The sequence below is a fragment of the Centroberyx affinis genome, unplaced genomic scaffold (assembly GCF_046629955.1).
Source record: "Centroberyx affinis isolate AG114_WGS23_722 - 3 ecotype Tasmania unplaced genomic scaffold, CSIRO-AGI_Caff_v1 ptg002694l_1, whole genome shotgun sequence".
Classification (NCBI taxonomy): Eukaryota; Metazoa; Chordata; class Actinopteri; order Beryciformes; family Berycidae; genus Centroberyx; species Centroberyx affinis.
In genome coordinates, this window is record NW_027280872.1 from 189,414 (window position 1) to 206,918 (window position 17,505).

The window sequence follows — 17,505 nt, forward strand, 5'->3', positions numbered from 1 at the left end:
AGTGACAGCTCACTTCAGCTCTAATCATATTACACTGACCACACAAGGTTGCTCTCAGCTATGAGCAATTTTCTCTTTGCATCTGTCTGTTTCTTGTTTTCTCCGTTCCCGCCTCGCTCTTTCTTCCTCTGTCACTGCTCAATGGAAGGAAACCAATCCATGACTCACTGACTTACTCATTCATTAACATGTATGCCAGCCATTTCTGAGAAATGTAATGAAAGGAATTGTAAAATAGTCAAGTTCTCTTGTATGAATTAAAAGATAGGAACCTCTAACAGAAATTGATCTTTTATTTTGATCATTTGCTTAAATGGGACTAAGTAACGCCAGTTTGATCATTGGTATCATAATACTTTTCAATCGTGATGGACTTGCCAATGGCCATTTATCCTAACAGAATGGAATACAGGGGTTGAAATAGTCAAAATCTATTTTGATTAATCAAAATTTCCACCTTTTTGTCTTTCATCTGAGGGAAAGTAGCAGAAGAGACTTTGACCCTTTTCCCTATCCTCTGGGAAATCCTCCTGTCAGGGGTCAATTCCTGATCTTTTTTTTCAGTGTCATATTAAGATGGTAAGATTCTGTGGCCAGAGAGTAAGATTCTGTGGCCAGAGAGTAGCCCAACGAACAGGTGGAACTGGAATGCATGGTTTTGTTTCTCTGGCATTTTCTCCTCACAAGTATCTACAAAATCTACTGCTTATGATACATTTGATTAAGTAATCTTTATTTAGTGTTAGGGCTGACACACACATGCACACACACAAGGCACGTACCTTTAGCACCTTCTGTGAACAAGGGCAGAAGAAGAAAAAACACAAGCAAAGAAATTATTAGAAAAAAAATCTGTTGAAATTTTTTTTTTCATTTGGCTAAATTATGGCTCTAAAGTGTGAAAGTCGATTTAAAGTGTTGAATTTGTCTTTTAAATGATTCCATTTGTTCAAAGCATAATTTGCATAAAGCATCATTCAAGCATTTCTGTAATTACATTTTGTTCTTAGATCCATTTCAATCCAAGCAGAACCGAGACTGCGCACTTAGCCTAAAATCGAAATCTAAAATTAATAGAGAAGGGAGGTTATAGCCTATGGTAGTTTCTGGCTTTGAAAATGAATAGGAGGCCATGCTGCTCTCATCTTGCAGTCAATCAGGAGACAGTGATGGATGTGTCCTGTGTCTTAAGTGAACACAAATCCTAAAGGCCACTGAGACGTTTTATCTTGGTTAAATAAAACTGATTAAACAACACTTTGTTTTCTGCCAAATCAGGATTATTTAAACATGTCACGGTCACCCCTGCCTCATTCAATAGTGGAGAGAAAATTTTGTGGTCATTTACATGGCTATTAACAGAAAGGTACCATGAATGCCAATATCACCTGGATCATCAACTGAATTTGGGAGAATGAGAACCAACTGAACATTACAAAATTACAACAACAAGAGGAATTATCCCACAAAACCCTCTTTCATCTGCGATGTCAATTTTATTTTTAGATGCCGATCTGCGCCGAGCATGTGTGTACAGGCTCCATCATGATGCCCAACCTGCACAGCCGCAAACCAGATGAGGTCAGAACCAAAGAGGAGCTTCTCCCACTGGCCACTGACTTCATAGACCAGTACTACACTTCCATCAAAAGGCAAGCCCAGCCTGCTCTAGTGAAGCTGCACCCTGAAATATAATTGGAGTTTTAGTTCAATCAACAACAATGGGCGGAGCCAAAGAACCACAGTTTTTTGGCTAAGCAACATTAGACTGAAGCACAGTGAAAAAGGCAAGAGATAAGAGAGGAGGAAGCTAATATTATCAAGCCTAGCACTCTTGCAACTAACTGAAAGACACAATCAAGTTCTACTATGTTATCTAAATTAACCAATTAGCCTAGCTGACCTCCCACATTGTTCAAAAGCCATACTAGCCTATAGCTATGCTGCATAGCTGTAGGCTAGTATGGTCATGAATGAAAGAAAAAAAGTTATGGCCATTCATATTTTTCATGTACATTTTGACCAGAGTTGCTTTTTTGCCATTGAAGTTTGCCAGGTAGTGTGTGCTCTAACTCTGAAAAACTGTGGTTCTAATCCAAAAAGATCCATTTCTGCCTCCAGAGAAGCTCTATGTCTGAGAAATGTTTGTGTAATTACATATACCTGTCTGCCCTGAGTTTGTTAGTACAGTAATGGGTGTTTATTATTCTACCAAACACTTTTTTTTTGCATTCTCCCTTCCAAATGAGCAGGATATTTTATGGATGACAATTGTAACAAACCCAGTCGTGGACCTACAGTACACTGGGGATCCATACAAAAAGCAAAGTAAATACCTCCTCTACTGTACTGTATATCCATGTCACCTTATTCTCCTGCCCCCTGTGTGACGGTCCTGGCTCCAGGTACGGCTCCAAGGCCCATGTGGACAGGCTGGAGGACGTGACCAAGGAGATCGAGGCGTCAGGAACGTACCAGCTGAAAGATACTGAACTGATTTACGGAGCCAAGCACGCCTGGAGGAACGCCGCCCGTTGTGTAGGGAGGATCCAATGGTCCAAATTACAGGTGATACATACCTAAAGTCATGGTGCAGTTAAACCCTACCTTGCTGTACTGTTTGCATGCTGCTTTTGACTGTTTGACAGGACAGTGGGGAAGGTTACAGTATGAGATGGACTCTGAGGAAATTAATCTTAAATGTCATGGAACTAGAAAGTTCTACCAACATGTCAACTTTGTATAACATCCAAGGATAGATGAGAACATACAGTATAGTGTCATATAAAAAGGCTGACTATTGGTTCAATCAGTTGTTTCTAAATGGTTGATGCTGATATAATCAGTGGTGTTACAACCACAGAGTTCCATTGAGTTCTCTTATGATTTCTTTCACTGGTTGCACTATGGTGACGCAACGCTATTTTAACATCAACTTTCTTCTGAAACAACATTCTCTGTAAGCCAACATGACAGCCCCAGTGACTACTTTCATTTCCACATTTGTTTTCCAGGTTTTTGATGCGAGAGACTGCACAACATCTCACGGAATGTACAACTACATCTGTAACCACATCAAGTACGCCACCAACAAAGGCAACCTGAGGTGAAAACACACTGCTCAAATCCTTTACCCAAGTCTCTTCCTTTTGGTCGTCTGCTTTTCCATCTTGCTTCCCTCCAACTTTCCTTGTTCCATCCGCTACATTTGTTCCTATCCCCATCTGTCGCTCCGTGCATCTCATCACCCCTCTCCGTCTCTTACTACCCTGACGTGACCCGCTGTCCATCTGTCAATGCGTGCTCCGTCTCTTAACACTATCTCTGACACTGTCTGCTGCCTGTCTATGTGTCAATGTCTCGGCACCCATCATTGCCCTGTTGGTGAGGCGGCAGACCTCGCTAACAAGCAGCCATTTGTCAGACCTGCTCAGCGCTCGCTCGCTCTCTGCCAAGTCCTAATCACATGTGACACCTCATATTTACTTCTTGGATGATGGATGGCTTCTGACTCATTACTACACTTAGACCGGGCTGTGGAAGGACAACTCAGATACATATGTTGATAGGAGCCAGCACAGCATCCTGGCTCTGGCTCTTTTATGTCTGGGCTGCTTCAACAGAAACAAACACGAAAGATTTTCACATAAAGGGCGTTATTCCAAAATTATATATATTGATTTTGCTTACTGAAAATCAGTCAACATTTCAAAAACAAAGATGATTCTGTTCTCAAAGTATAACTGTTTTTCATGGAAAGGTTTTGATGACGTATACCTAAAACTATTTTTTTCCCAAGCGGTGGATATCTCGTTTTGGAATGACGCTCTTCATATATAGTACATGAAAAATTCTGTAATGCATACATTATAATAAAGGTCTATGAAGGAATGGATTAAAGATTTGTCATTTGCTATATATTTTAAAAGCCTGTTAGTACAGAATTATGCACAGTCTGTACTCCCCATCAATTTTACCACTTACACCAGTTTTCCCGAGCCAGGCTGAGAGATTGTTTCTGGAGATGTGGACTGCGGTGCAAGCGCCACTGGCCCAGATTCACACCAGCTGCTCTCCCTCCTCTGCGACTTAGGAGCTTAGGAGAATTAACACTTTTGCCCGGTCATGGCATTAAAACACCATAGGGTTCAAGAACAGACCAAAGGTGGCTAAGTGTTGGGTTCTTTCACATAACCGCTTAGATTAAAAATGCCTTCAGGTTATGTGCATAATGCCTACCATCCCTAAGCAAGCTTTATGATTCATGTATTACTTATTCATATACACCATCTAATGCATTGCCGCATAGCATCATGCTCTATATACAGTATATGTGTAGAGATCAGCATGCTAATACATTGCCATAGCAGTTTAAGTATCTTATAAATTACATCAATTTAGACCAATATGTAAATCTATAGCTAGAAATAATCTCATAATCTCAAATACATATAAATGCTCTGGATTTAAATATTAGACACTATCAACATGCTAATCCACTGTATGTTTTTGTGCAGGTCGGCCATTACCATATTTCCTCAGAGGACAGATGGTAAGCATGATTTCCGGGTGTGGAACAGTCAGCTGATTCGCTATGCGGGCTACAAACAGCCTGACGGACAGATCCTGGGAGACCCCGCCAACGTTGAATTCACTGAGGTATGCATAAGGGCCGGTATTTTAAAGTCATACACTATGCTACAAAATTAACTTTGAAAGACATGTCCAATTTGTGCCCAATTAACATGTTGGTTTTGGTCACTAGATCTGCATACAGCAGGGATGGAAGGCTCCAAAGGGACGTTTTGATGTCCTGCCCCTCCTGCTGCAAGCCAACGGAAACGACCCTGAACTGTTTGAGATCCCTGAAGACCTCATCCTGGAGGTGCAGATCACACACCCAAAGTGAGTTGGAGTGACTTACAGGACACACAACACAGTATGTCTTCTCTGTCAAGCAATATACAGAATATATAGAAACAAGCACATGGGTGCCTGCACACAAAGCCATCCACCCACTCACACATCCCTCACATATCCTTCAGTAACACCTATTATACAACGGGTAGTTTTAAGCCAAGCAATCTGATTGGTTACAGACACATTCCAACTGTGCTGTTTATTCCCATAAAGCATAGCGAGCCATGCTTTATTAGTTGCTATGCCAACTTTTGTGGTAACCATGGGGCTCGTTAGCAATCTTTCTAGCTTTCTCCTGTTTTTTTGTTCTTATGCATGTATACTACTTTTGAGAAAACTTTTAGACAATACACTTGCATTGTAGACCATTGTATAAAATCTATAACGCCCTTGAGGACTTGGCACTGTAGCTGTCGCCTCACCGTCATGTCCATAATCACAGTAAAGAATTGGGTATTGCTGCCATGCTCTCCATCACTCAGATACACAGAGCATCACTACAAGCCACAGAGATCGTTCCAGCATCCCCTGACACACTAATCTCCCTGCCAAACTCCTCCAAAACTGGCATCTCTGCTCCTCACCCTGCATCAACTGGCCCTCAGCTCTGGCAGCAGCTTGGCACAGGCCACGGCCACCAAGAGCGCCTCATCATTACATGGGTCTAGGCCCAGCTCGGCAACAATAGCCAAAAAGCTACGTTTTCAATTCCCCTGAGGGGCTGCATGACTGTGTGTAGTAGGAGGTAGATGGAGGCCCAGCCTAGTAGTCCAGCTTTGAAAAGCTGTCACCAGGGTTTTTTTCTGTGTTAATGCTTGTTTTGGCTGCGCTGCTTTCACAGTACGGACCTCAGGGGTAAATTCGTAAGCAATGCCCATACTCCTAAATGAGAGAGCAAATGATAATTACATTGTTACATACAGCAAATATTGGACCCTGATCCCGTACAGGGTTTTAAAGTAACATTTGCCCTGACTTCAGATGGGAGCACGCTGAATTGAGCTGAAAGCTGAAATAGGTACAGCTCAGATTATCTTTAATTCCAGTGACTCCCTGAATCCTTGAAGTATAGTGAATTCACCCTATCCTTCTTCTGTGTGCTCTGCCCAGGTATGACTGGTTCAAGGATCTGAACCTGAAGTGGTATGGCCTCCCGGCGGTCTCTAACATGCTGCTGGAAGTTGGCGGATTGGAATTCACTGGCTGCCCCTTCAGTGGCTGGTACATGGGTACAGAGATTGGCGTGAGGGACTTCTGCGACAGCTCACGCTACAACATTCTGGAGGTAGTGTATTGTGCCAAAGGACAGAGCCGTGCTCCATTGGAAAGGAGGAGCATGCGCTATTTCAACAAAATGACCAAATCAAAATGTTATTCACAAACCATGCATAATGAGTCATGGTACTTATAATATTTATTTATTAGTGAGGCTATGCAAATTGACATTGCACGCAATTCACCAATACTTTGAAACTCCTATGCCTCCAAATTATTGTAGATCCTTTACAAAGTGCGGTAAAGACTTCCCACAAAGAGTTTGGCCATTCAGAATGGCTGCTGTCATTTCTGCTAGACGCAGGCATCGTCACCAGCAAGTCAGGCAGAGAGTTTTCCATCCTAGAATCTCAAATCAGATCAGAGAACGCTCCAATTATAAAGGCCGCTTTAGGGCGAAGGGTGTCAGCCTTGGTGAATTAGTCTTACAACTGAAGCATGCAATTTGCACTTGCATTTGTGACGAAATCTGGAGATTCATTAAGGTTAAAGAAAAGAATGACGGCCTACTGCCACAACAGCTGAAATGTACAACGTTCAAGTCTGACTTAACAGTTTGAATTCAAGTAATCCATGCTAGAAAAAATGAAAAACATAAAAATCCCATTCAGATGCCAGTTGAAATTTGAGGTTGTCCCAGTCTTTTCCTCAATTGTCCTTTAGCGAGTTTAACATTTGGCACCACTTTTCAGTTATAAAATCTGTGTAACCAAAGCTCACAATATGTGGCGGAAGCATCTTCATCCAACACTTGACTGGCAATGTTCTCCAGGCAGCACGCACTCACCAATATGTTACATCATCCTATCAGTGGTTGTATTTTGAAATGGATTTTCTCAAGTCCAGGAATCAAACACTACAACACTGACTAAGACTAACTTGAAACAGGAAACAGCCTTTCACCAGTTATAGCTAGTTATAATCACTGTCATATCATCATGGCTGCACTAAAATACTGCTCTCATGTTATGGTTTCCTGCTGTACAGGAAGTAGCTAACATGATGGCCTTAGACACCAGGAAGACCTCCTCCCTATGGAAGGACCAGGCACTGGTGGAGATCAACATTGCAGTTCTCTACAGTTTCCAGGTAGGTTCCTCTTTATGCGTTGTACATTTAAAATTCCAGCATGGGCAAGTACTGTCTCCTTATTCTGAGACAACTATCAATCAGCATGAGACATTAAAGTAATAATAGGCAACATTTGATTCTGATTGATATAACACAATACCGATTCAACCAACACTCATGAAAGCTTTTACATTTGCTGTTCTGAACATCCAGTGTCAGGTAGGCTAGGCTTTTCTGGGGAAAAATCCTCTGGCGTATAAGAAGTGATGATTTGTTTGGAATAAATAAGAGAAGAACTACATAGTTAGCATGACCAGCTTTAGTCACCATGGCTGAACAGACAAAGAAAAGAGTGCCACCTACAGAAACTCAAACAACATCAACAGAAAATCCAAGGAAAAAGACGTCACACACTGTTTGATTGTGAAGTGACCACTTGGGAGTGCAGTGCAAAAAGACCACAGCAGTGACCACAGATCACCAAAATAAAAAAAAAACCTGAAGATCTTGCAGATTATGACTTTAATGCTGATGTAACTAGCATAAAAGAGAATTCATAAATGACAAAGAAGTCCTGAATGTGCTATCCCTGTTCCCTGTCTCCAGTCATCCAAAGTGACCATAGTAGATCACCACTCGGCCACAGAGTCCTTCATGAAACACATGGAGAATGAGTACCGGGTGCGAGGAGGCTGTCCTGGAGACTGGGTGTGGATTGTGCCTCCCATGTCGGGAAGTATCACGCCAGTTTTCCACCAAGAGATGCTCAACTACCGCCTCACCCCCTCCTTTGAGTACCAGGTGAGGAGTAGGGGTCATGTTACCAGGAAATGTCAAATTGATGTTGAATTGGCTTGAGTACCCACTGGATTGGGATGAAGGTTTGTAATGTTGTAAAGTCCTGTGAGGGGTATTTTTCTTATTCCCACGGATAACAATGTGATGTGACATCAAGATATTTCTAGCATGGCTAGAATGGAGTTTAACATCAGAACAATTTTCAGTTAACATGAATGATAAACATTGGGTTTTGGAGTCCCTCAGAATCAAAAGAGCAAGGGCCTCTTTCTAGACTCACCATTTTGCACCAACATTTAAGAAGAAGAAATCCATTGTACAAGAGACAAATATACCAATTTCTCCACTGACAGTATCCTCAATAGGCCATAATGCAATGCAGCCACAAGACAGGTTGCATTTCAAGTGAGGAGCACAGCCGTGATCATAGACATGCACCAATGTTCCCAAAGTGCCTGGCAGGCAAGCTATTTTTATATGCCCATCTTTGATTGAAAGCAACAACTTCAAACCACTTCTCTGGAGGTTGTCATGGTAGTAAGTAAGTCACGGGAAATGCAGGAAATCAATAACTGAAATAGAACACATCATTACTAAATAACTGCTGGATTGTATTGAACATCACAGATTGATAACAGTGTAAGAGTATCCAAGGGTGGATTTTTCCTTTAACAAAGACTGCCACTATTTTCTTCTCCCCTATGCCAAAGTCTGATCCTTGGAATAACCATGTGTGGAAAGGAGTCAATGGGACACCCACCAAGAAAAGAGCCATTGGATTCAAGAAGCTTGCCAAGTGAGTGTGCACTCGTACAAAGATATAAGGCGGGTGAAAAGATGTAGCCAAATTTAGGGATCTCTCTTTTGCCTGCATTTGTAATCTTAAGGGTCAAGTGTGGACTAGATATTATACTGAATTTCAATGTTACTATAGGATGTGACTGTGATAATATCTGGCCAAACAAGCAATCACTTTCCTGAGACAAGTTAGAGAGACAGGGGAAGGAAGTTGGTGTACTCAGCGGTGTAATTCATCCAATCAACCCCTCAGGGAGTAATCAGAACTTTGTTAGTTTTTTGTTAGTGTGTGCATGTGTGTGTGTATGTGTGTGTTCTGTGCTATTAATATAATTGCCTTGAGGATATGACAAGCTAGGTAATCACAATTGCATCTATCCGCTACTTTGACATGACGTGGGCTGTCTGCCAAAGTGAAGCACACAACCATCTAACCATCACAGCCATCGCAGAGCTCACTATCTCCAGTAGGCAAGGATGTTTTTATCGGACGTATCGGCAGGCGAGAGGTTGCGATTTGTGCCCCTCGAATCACTGGTCCTTGTATGATTCAGTTTCTTGTCCTCTCTGTTTTTTGTGTCTCTCATTCTCTCTCTCTCTCTCTCTGTTTCTCTTTCGCTGTCTCTCCCTTCTTCTTTTCTCCAGGGCTGTGAAGTTCTCGGCCAAGCTAATGGGCCAAGCCATGGCCAAGAGGGTGAAAGCCACCATACTGTTTGCCACCGAGACAGGAAAATCTCACGATTACGCCAAAACTCTCTGTGAAATCTTCAAGCACGCTTTTGACGCAAAGGTACCCTTGCCCCTGCCTCACTTCATCTTATTATTGACATTGTGTCATTGTACTGACATCAATGGAAAGGGAGGATCTCTCTCTCTCTCTGTGCTGATGAGGCCAAACGGATGCTAACTGAGTAGCGTGATGAGAGGAAGAAAGTGTGTCTTTCGTCACATTTTTTTCTCCTCTTATGCAGGAATGTGCTGCAGGTTGGAGGCGAGATTTGCCCAACCAAGCGTTGAGCAGTAGTTTAAGATAAGATCCGGAAGCACCGCTGGCTGGGTAAATGTGTTTGGAAAAAAAGAAGGAAAAAAAAAAGAAAAATGGAAACGTGTGCTGCTCTCAATCATCCAGGCTTTTGCTCCCGGACATATCTTTTTTTCCCTTCGCATTTCCCAATGTGATCAATCATACAAGAAGGGGACATGCATGCATGCGTTTGGATGTGTCTGTGTGAGCAGGTGTATAGATGGATCGTGGGGCAAATGTGAATGCCTGGGGCAAATCCTCCATGTTGTGGGGCTAAAGCCTGTTTTCTCTTCACGCCTTTGGTTGTGGGTGTGTGTGTGTGTGTGTGAGAATGTTGACTGCGACTCTGGCCCTTGGCAGACAAACACCATCGTGTTGAGTGGTACGCATCATCAGCATATTATCAGCTCGTTAGAGGCGAGGACAGAGTGGTCATTACACCTTCCTGTTCAGTCCTATTTTACACGTTCACGTACATTATACAGTAAGTGGAGATTCCCTCATCACAATGCTTTTTTCTGATATCTGCAGGTCATGTCTATGGACGAATATGACGTGGTACACCTGGAGCATGAGACGCTGGTATTAGTGGTGACCAGCACATTTGGCAATGGGGATCCTCCTGAAAACGGAGAGGTATACATTGTATATACCAATCAATGCAGAGCAGATACCACCCACGTTGTGTCATGCATATGGATCACAAACAACCTCTCTTGGTTCATTGTAGAAATTTGGAGCTGCCTTGATGGAGATGCGTCACCCAACATCCAACACAGAAGACAGAAAGTGAGTTTAACCCCTCGACCTCTGCACATTGGTATTTGGGCATCCAATTGTGTGCATGTTCATTTCAATCTTACACTTCATTCCAGGAGCTACAAGGTCCGTTTCAATAGCGTGTCCTCCTACTCCGACACTCGCAAGTCCTCCAGCGATGAGCCAGAGACCAAGGTCAACTTCGAGAGCACCGGACCTCTCGCCAACGTCAGGTAAACTAAACAAGAAATCATAAAACAACACTCTGTGATTACACCAGTCTGAGCTCAATAGTAATAAATGCAAGTAAAAAGACATCTCATCAGTCGGTCAGCTAGCAATTATATGATCAATATTGATACACAGTACTGGCCTGGCATATATCGTAAGAGATGCTGACCAAGAGTGCCTTGGTCTTTTGGAGTGCACGATTCTACTTTTTTTTCCCTTGTTTGACAACTCCTATATTGCCTAAAACACTATAGCAGTGTAGTGATACATGCAGTGTTCTTGTTTGGGGGTAAGAAAGTAGAAAAGGTAGGTGGAAAATCCCCTGTGCCTCCCCCAGTCTTCTGCTTATAAAGCTGCCTGCTAATGAGGAGGTTGGTTTCAGCCTCATCAGCTGGGATGGGGTGCAGCTGTGGCAGTTTCTGGCAGCAGGCAGACATGGCAGCGTTGGCCATCTCTGTCCGTGGTGCTGAACCCCGGGGAGCGGAGCGGAGATGCCTGTACCAGGGTATTTGTCATTTGGCTTAATTTGTTCTTGATGGTAGATAATGATGAAAAACACACCATCAGAAATTGGGCTCTGGCAGTAAACTTGGGTCCCTTTTTTTGGCTGGACCGCAACAGCGGGGCCAGCCCTATAAACGTGAATGTCTGTCACTCACAGACTGACTGAGTGATGAAGTTACACCATTGGTCGGCCATGGCACGTGGCACATCGTAGGATCATAGAGCCAGAAATAAAGTTTCATTTTCTCCGCCATCTTGTTTCTCCGCTGAGATCAGGAGCCCGTTTCTCCCACACAGTAAGCAGGCTGACTAATATCATGCATGCTAGCTGAAGCTAACTGAAGCTAAAGTACAATCTATACAATTATATCATATCGCCATTTATTTTGATGCATATGCGCGCGGATCAGCTCTGACGCCATCCGAATCCGCATGTACGCATAAATCATCCACCCGCCACCCACCCGAACAAATTATTTTCTACGATTTATAGACCCGCACCCGCCCCGCACGGACATTTCACTCCACCTCTATATTGCCTTTTAAATTATGTTGAGCAGCGCGAGCTTTCTATGTGATTTCTTTATTGTGTGTTCGTTGTATTGATGTATGAGTGTTTTCTTTAACGATTTACTTTGAAGATTAGAGAGGCTGTTTTCAGTAATTAAACGTTTCCATGGTGAACTGTGCCTTTGCAATACAGTTTCATATTTATGCTGCAGTCCCGTTTCTCTCTTGTATAATAGAAATAATTGTTATTAGTGTCTAATAATAATTAATAATAATTGATTACATTTATATAGCGCTTTTCTAGGTACTCAAAGCGCTTCACATATCGGGGGGGGGGGGGTCTCAACTCATCCACCACCGATGTGTAGCACCCACCTGGGTGATGCACAGCAGCCAGTTTGTGCCAGAACGCTCACCACACATCAGCTATCACAGTGGAGAGTAGAGGACTGAAAGAGCCAATTAGGTAACGAGGGATGATTAGGTGGCCATGATGGAAGGAAGGCCTGTTTAGGAATTTTGCCAGGGCACCAGGGTTACTCCCCTACTCTTGCGATGAGTACCGATGGGATCTTTATTGACCACAGAGTCAGGACCTCGGTTTAACGTCTCATCCGAAGGACGGTGCTCACTCACAGGACAGAGTCCCTGTCTCTGCCCTGGGGCATTGGGGATATTATCCATGAGACCAGAGGGAAGAGCACCTCCTACTGGTCCTCCAACACCACTTCCAGCACCAGGTGGTCTCCCATCCAAGGACTAACCACAGCCAAACCTGCTTAGCTTCCCAGGCAAGGTAGTGATGTGATGCAGGAGCTATGGTGCTGGCCAAACAGTGTCTACACAGTGTCTCTCTTAATGGGGAGACACACTTATCATTTCTGCTGCGGTGGAATCGCTGCAGGTATTTAATGAACTCAAATTTTTTTTTTATTTTTTTATGCGCACCCAATCACACATTACCATTATTTGTCAGTAGGATATACTGTATGTAAGCGTGATGATATGGTAACATATTACACTGAAGTAGGCTGGTTTTAAATAAATAAACAATATTTTCCTCATTAATTATGTATTATTTCACCCACCCGCAACCCATCCGCTATTAATCAGAATGTTAATTTTTATGACCCAACCCGCCCAATCTGCAGATTAACTGCGGTGCCCACGGATATAACTGCAATCCGCACATCACTAGTATGGATGTATGGACTATTATTCATATTAACAGTCTACAGCGGAGTTAGTTACACCATTGGTCGGCCGTGGCACGTGGCACACCCATACATGGTCCAGCCAAATACTAGATTTTGACCTAGTCTTATTGTGATAAGTATTTTATTTAGCATGTTTCAAAATGGAAAAATATGAGACATACGATAAATTGACCAAAATCTAAACAGAAACTCACAAAACAAATAAGAATAATGACAAAACGACAAAAGACAGGAGAAAAAGAACAAGAAAAAAAAAGAGGGTGTGTTGTCATCTTGTTATGGACACCGCTAAATATCGTAACCTTCTAGACACATTAAAAGTATAACATGTATGAATGTGCCCAATACAGATGGTCAAAAATAATAAACAGAACACCCCACACACACACACACACGCCTCAGACTGGACCTGGACCTCTGCGTACGCACCAGTTTTATGAATCAGATTATTTTTGTGTGTACGTACTTTTCCTCTTTTGTGTGCACATAACCTTTTAGTGTGGAATCTATCTAACCTTCCATGTACATTGTGCTGATTATGATACAGCACCACAGTGGAGTAAAGCTGCCATTGCAGTTACAAATTACAGAAATCCACCGAGCGCAACACTTGCAATGAAATTGTTTTGTTTTGGTTTTTTTCATGCTGCTACTACTACGAACATGATTGGCAGAGCAAGTTTTATCTCATGGGGAGCGCACTGAAGAAGATCCAGAGCAGAGTGGGAGCCGAGCGCTTACAATATGCTTTGACCAATGAGTGCAAATTGCAACCGCTCCACTTGAAATCCTGTATTTGAGCTGAAAAATTGCATCACGCTTGATCAGTCTGTCTTCTGACCTAGTCTGTTCTTTGAGCCAATGAGAAAAACGGTTGGGCCAACGAGAAAAGTGGATGGGCCTAGGCCCACTAGGCCCAGTACTGCCTCCAATGCTACTACTACAACTACACAAATTGCAACTGCTCCAACTCCTACTATAACTACTGATACTGCATCTACTACAATTGTTACTACAACCAATACTGCAACAAAACCTATCACAACTACTAGTACTGCAAGTACTACTGAAACTACTACTACAGTGCCACTACAACTGCTACTGCAGCTACCACTTCAACTATTACTGCAACTACTACTACCACCATTTGGTTCCAGATTTTGGTTCAACTTTTGATTTTTTATGATACGAAAACCATGTGTTTGTGACGTACACAATCTACACTCTGTGAAAATGACTTTATTTTCGACCTCTGTTGCAGTAGTGGTGAGTTTTGAATCGTTTTATATCTAGAAGCCACGCTGGCTAAGGTAGCAGTCCCGAACTCTAATACGGAGTGACTGGAGTTCTGGTCGGAGCTAACGTGTGTCGTAAACTGGCAGCTAGCTACTATTATTAGCATAGCTTCATTGTAGTAGAAAAGCTGGTACCTAGCTAGCTAGCTAAGATAACCGGCACCTACCTGTCAAACAGAAAACAGTAGAAAAGCTGAAACCTAGCTAGCTACCTAGGTAGCCAACTAAGCTAACCGGCACCTACCTGACCAACAGAAAACCAGCCAGCGCTGCATCGCTCTTCATGCCCATCATCAATTACAATACTCGCCACCTGGTGAAAGCCAACCCCATATTCACTCTTGTTTTGGAACGAGTCTTGTCTGCTTGGCATTTCACCTCACCGTATTGAGCTTTGTCCCGTTCTATTTTTTGTTTCTTGTTTCATTTTTGCTTGCAAAAATTTAAATAAAGTAGAAACAGGTGAAAATCTCATCTCATACAGACATGTTCCTAATAAAAAAAAACAACAACAACACTCAGTTTGCTTGTTATAAATGTATTGGCTTACTGTTTTAAAAACATCTGGAACAATAGTCTTGCTTTGCATTTTTAAACAATGATGAAGTAAACTGCAAGTTTTTTTAGTGGATAATGCATAAGTATTTTTTTTATTTTTTTTTGCCCTTTTCCCTATTTTCCTGCCAAATTTGTTGTTGCCAATTCCCAATGTGCTCCACGGTTCACATTCTTGTGCGACCCCACTGTCGGCCAGGGAGGGCATAGACGACCATGTTTCCCCCAGGAAATCTCTATTAACTTTTGCACTGCAAGTTTAAATGACACCAAACCAGCTTCCAAATAATCTGAAGTCCCTCAAGTTTAAATATATAAGGTTTTAACATTTTTCAAAAATTGAGCCCACAGTCACTACAGTTGTCTTACTGTAAACTGGGCTGTACACAGGCATTTTAACTGTAGGCTAAATATTTCACCAATCTCAATGAAAATAAAGGACACAATTCTCATCACCACCAGGATGGTGTGTGATTTATTTCAGAAGTTTATCTGTAAAATTGAAATTTTGGTAAACTCTCAAACTTTTCAGTATATTAGACAAATGGAGTAATTTGCACAAAATGCCAAAATGTTGGCATGGCTCTTGAAAGGCTGATTTTATTTATCTATTTTTATTTAGAACATAATATTTTAGAATGATTTTCAAGGGCTTCTCTGTCAATTCATCACAGTAAAAAATACTAAAAGTAAAAGTTAGGCCAAAATGTCTCAGGTGGGTGTGATTTTGTGAACTGTAGCAATACAAATTTCTACATCTCCATAGAAAATCTCCACAAAATCTTACACCCAACTAGATTATCATTAAGACATTCATCCGGGTTATCTGTGATACCCAATTTAGAATTTTTTATAAAACTATACAGAAGGCACAGCCTATATGAATGGGCAGAGAATGATGTTGCATAAATTCAATCTAGTTTTAAATTTTTCACTGCCTCCTTTGCTCAAGCTTTTAAGATTTTCTTGGACATTAAGACCACCAGGGACCCTGAAAATGCCCAAGCTTTTTAAAACTCTGCACTAATGAAGTCATAATTAGATCAAGTTAGACATGCGAGATTAGACATACAATTCAGGAGGCATAAGATGACCTACATTACTAATACTTACTATCAAACAAGAGGGTATTGTGTGACTTCAAGAGATGACCTGCACATTTTTATATTATTTATTAGCAATTCACCTAGACAATAGCTGGATAAGAGAGTTGCTAACTTGTGATCTGGGGAACTATCACTTATTAAAAGTTACCCAAGTTGTGATTGATATTTGAAATAGAGGTAGAGAGAGGTAAGCTAGAACAGTGCTCCTTCATTACAATGCTGCTCACCTCCTCCAGTCGAGACTGGTTCACTGGATATCATCATCATCATCGACAGGTGTGCTGGGCCTGGTACTGTCTGGGGGACATCTGATTTAGTATGAGCAGCGTGCCAAAAGTTAGCTTGTGTTAACTTAATTCCAGCTAAAAGTTTAATTTGCACCACAGTTGATAAACCCACCTGTCTTTGTGGAAAAAAACTGTAAGATACTGTCGCCCTCTTTTGTTCTTTTCGTTTTTTAAATCCTGACTTTACTTCAGCTTTAGGAAGAGACATGACTGCCTGTCATCAGCCTGGTCCCTCAAACTACTAAGAACTTAGCCACGGATGGTCAGAGCGGCGGCCGTTGGGCTAGCTTCTGTATAAACCGACTTAGGGTTGCTGAGCTGAGACGTTTTACAGCAAGAACCAAAGGAGCTTCTGTGTTGGCTTGCTGCCATTGATTGCTAACATGCTAATCCTGACTAGAAGAGCTCGCGAGAGAAATACAGTCTTTGATAATTCTACGTTAGCCTCGTCGCTAACGTAGCTAACAGTTTGCTAACAGACACATCTGCAAAGTTCTCAAGCAACCCACAATTGCATTGTCACCATAGCATCTAACCCTTAAAATATCTAACCCTTACCATAGTCGTCATTTTATGCTGTACTAGCCAATTTAACGCGGTTCACCAGAGCTCTGGAAGGGGCAGGACTAAACCATTTTGAGTAAACAGGCGGGGAGGAGACTACAGGTGCTGCCTGTCTGGATGGGTAGGCTATATCTTGACTAAAAATAAAAGGGAAAGAAAAATAAATCACTAAATTTGTTATTAGGCCTACTTATATTTCAATCAAGATATGGTGATGAAAATGTAAATGACTTATTAATAAAAAGTTATCTCTAGTAGTTTTGAGGGCCCCTGTCAGTCAGGGCCACATGGAATCTTCCTAACTTTCCATGTGGACTTGGTCTGTATAGCGCGCACAGATGAGCCAATCTGGTCTCATCATGACATGTAGGGAAACGTGTCTTGTGCTAGCCAATGTGCTTTGAATAGCCTATTCACTTTGCCCAAATTGAGTCTTGCTATATTATTTGACATACTTGCTATATTTTAAACTGGTGTGAGATTTTTTTGGGGAGTATGAGCGTGTGAGATGGGAACTGAAAGCAAATACATGAGAGTTGGCAACCCTGCAGTGCTTAAAAACAGAAAACTCCCCCCAACCAGTAAGCCGGG

At 42.0% G+C, this 17,505-nt stretch overlaps 1 protein-coding gene across 1 annotated transcript in view; it reads left to right on the forward strand.

Annotated features, from left to right (window-relative positions):
* Nucleotides 1-17,505, forward strand: part of nos1 (nitric oxide synthase 1 (neuronal)) — a 39,022-nt gene that overhangs the window by 11,236 nt on the left and 10,281 nt on the right. Inside the window, exons 4-16 of the mRNA XM_071535355.1 lie at nt 1,507-1,652; nt 2,406-2,568; nt 3,015-3,106; nt 4,518-4,659; nt 4,766-4,905; nt 6,031-6,205; nt 7,183-7,284; nt 7,873-8,067; nt 8,775-8,860; nt 9,508-9,652; nt 10,418-10,522; nt 10,617-10,675; nt 10,762-10,878. Coding sequence (XP_071391456.1) covers nt 1,507-1,652; nt 2,406-2,568; nt 3,015-3,106; nt 4,518-4,659; nt 4,766-4,905; nt 6,031-6,205; nt 7,183-7,284; nt 7,873-8,067; nt 8,775-8,860; nt 9,508-9,652; nt 10,418-10,522; nt 10,617-10,675; nt 10,762-10,878 — 1,667 coding nt within the window. The remainder of the gene's footprint in view (nt 1-1,506; nt 1,653-2,405; nt 2,569-3,014; nt 3,107-4,517; nt 4,660-4,765; nt 4,906-6,030; nt 6,206-7,182; nt 7,285-7,872; nt 8,068-8,774; nt 8,861-9,507; nt 9,653-10,417; nt 10,523-10,616; nt 10,676-10,761; nt 10,879-17,505) is intronic.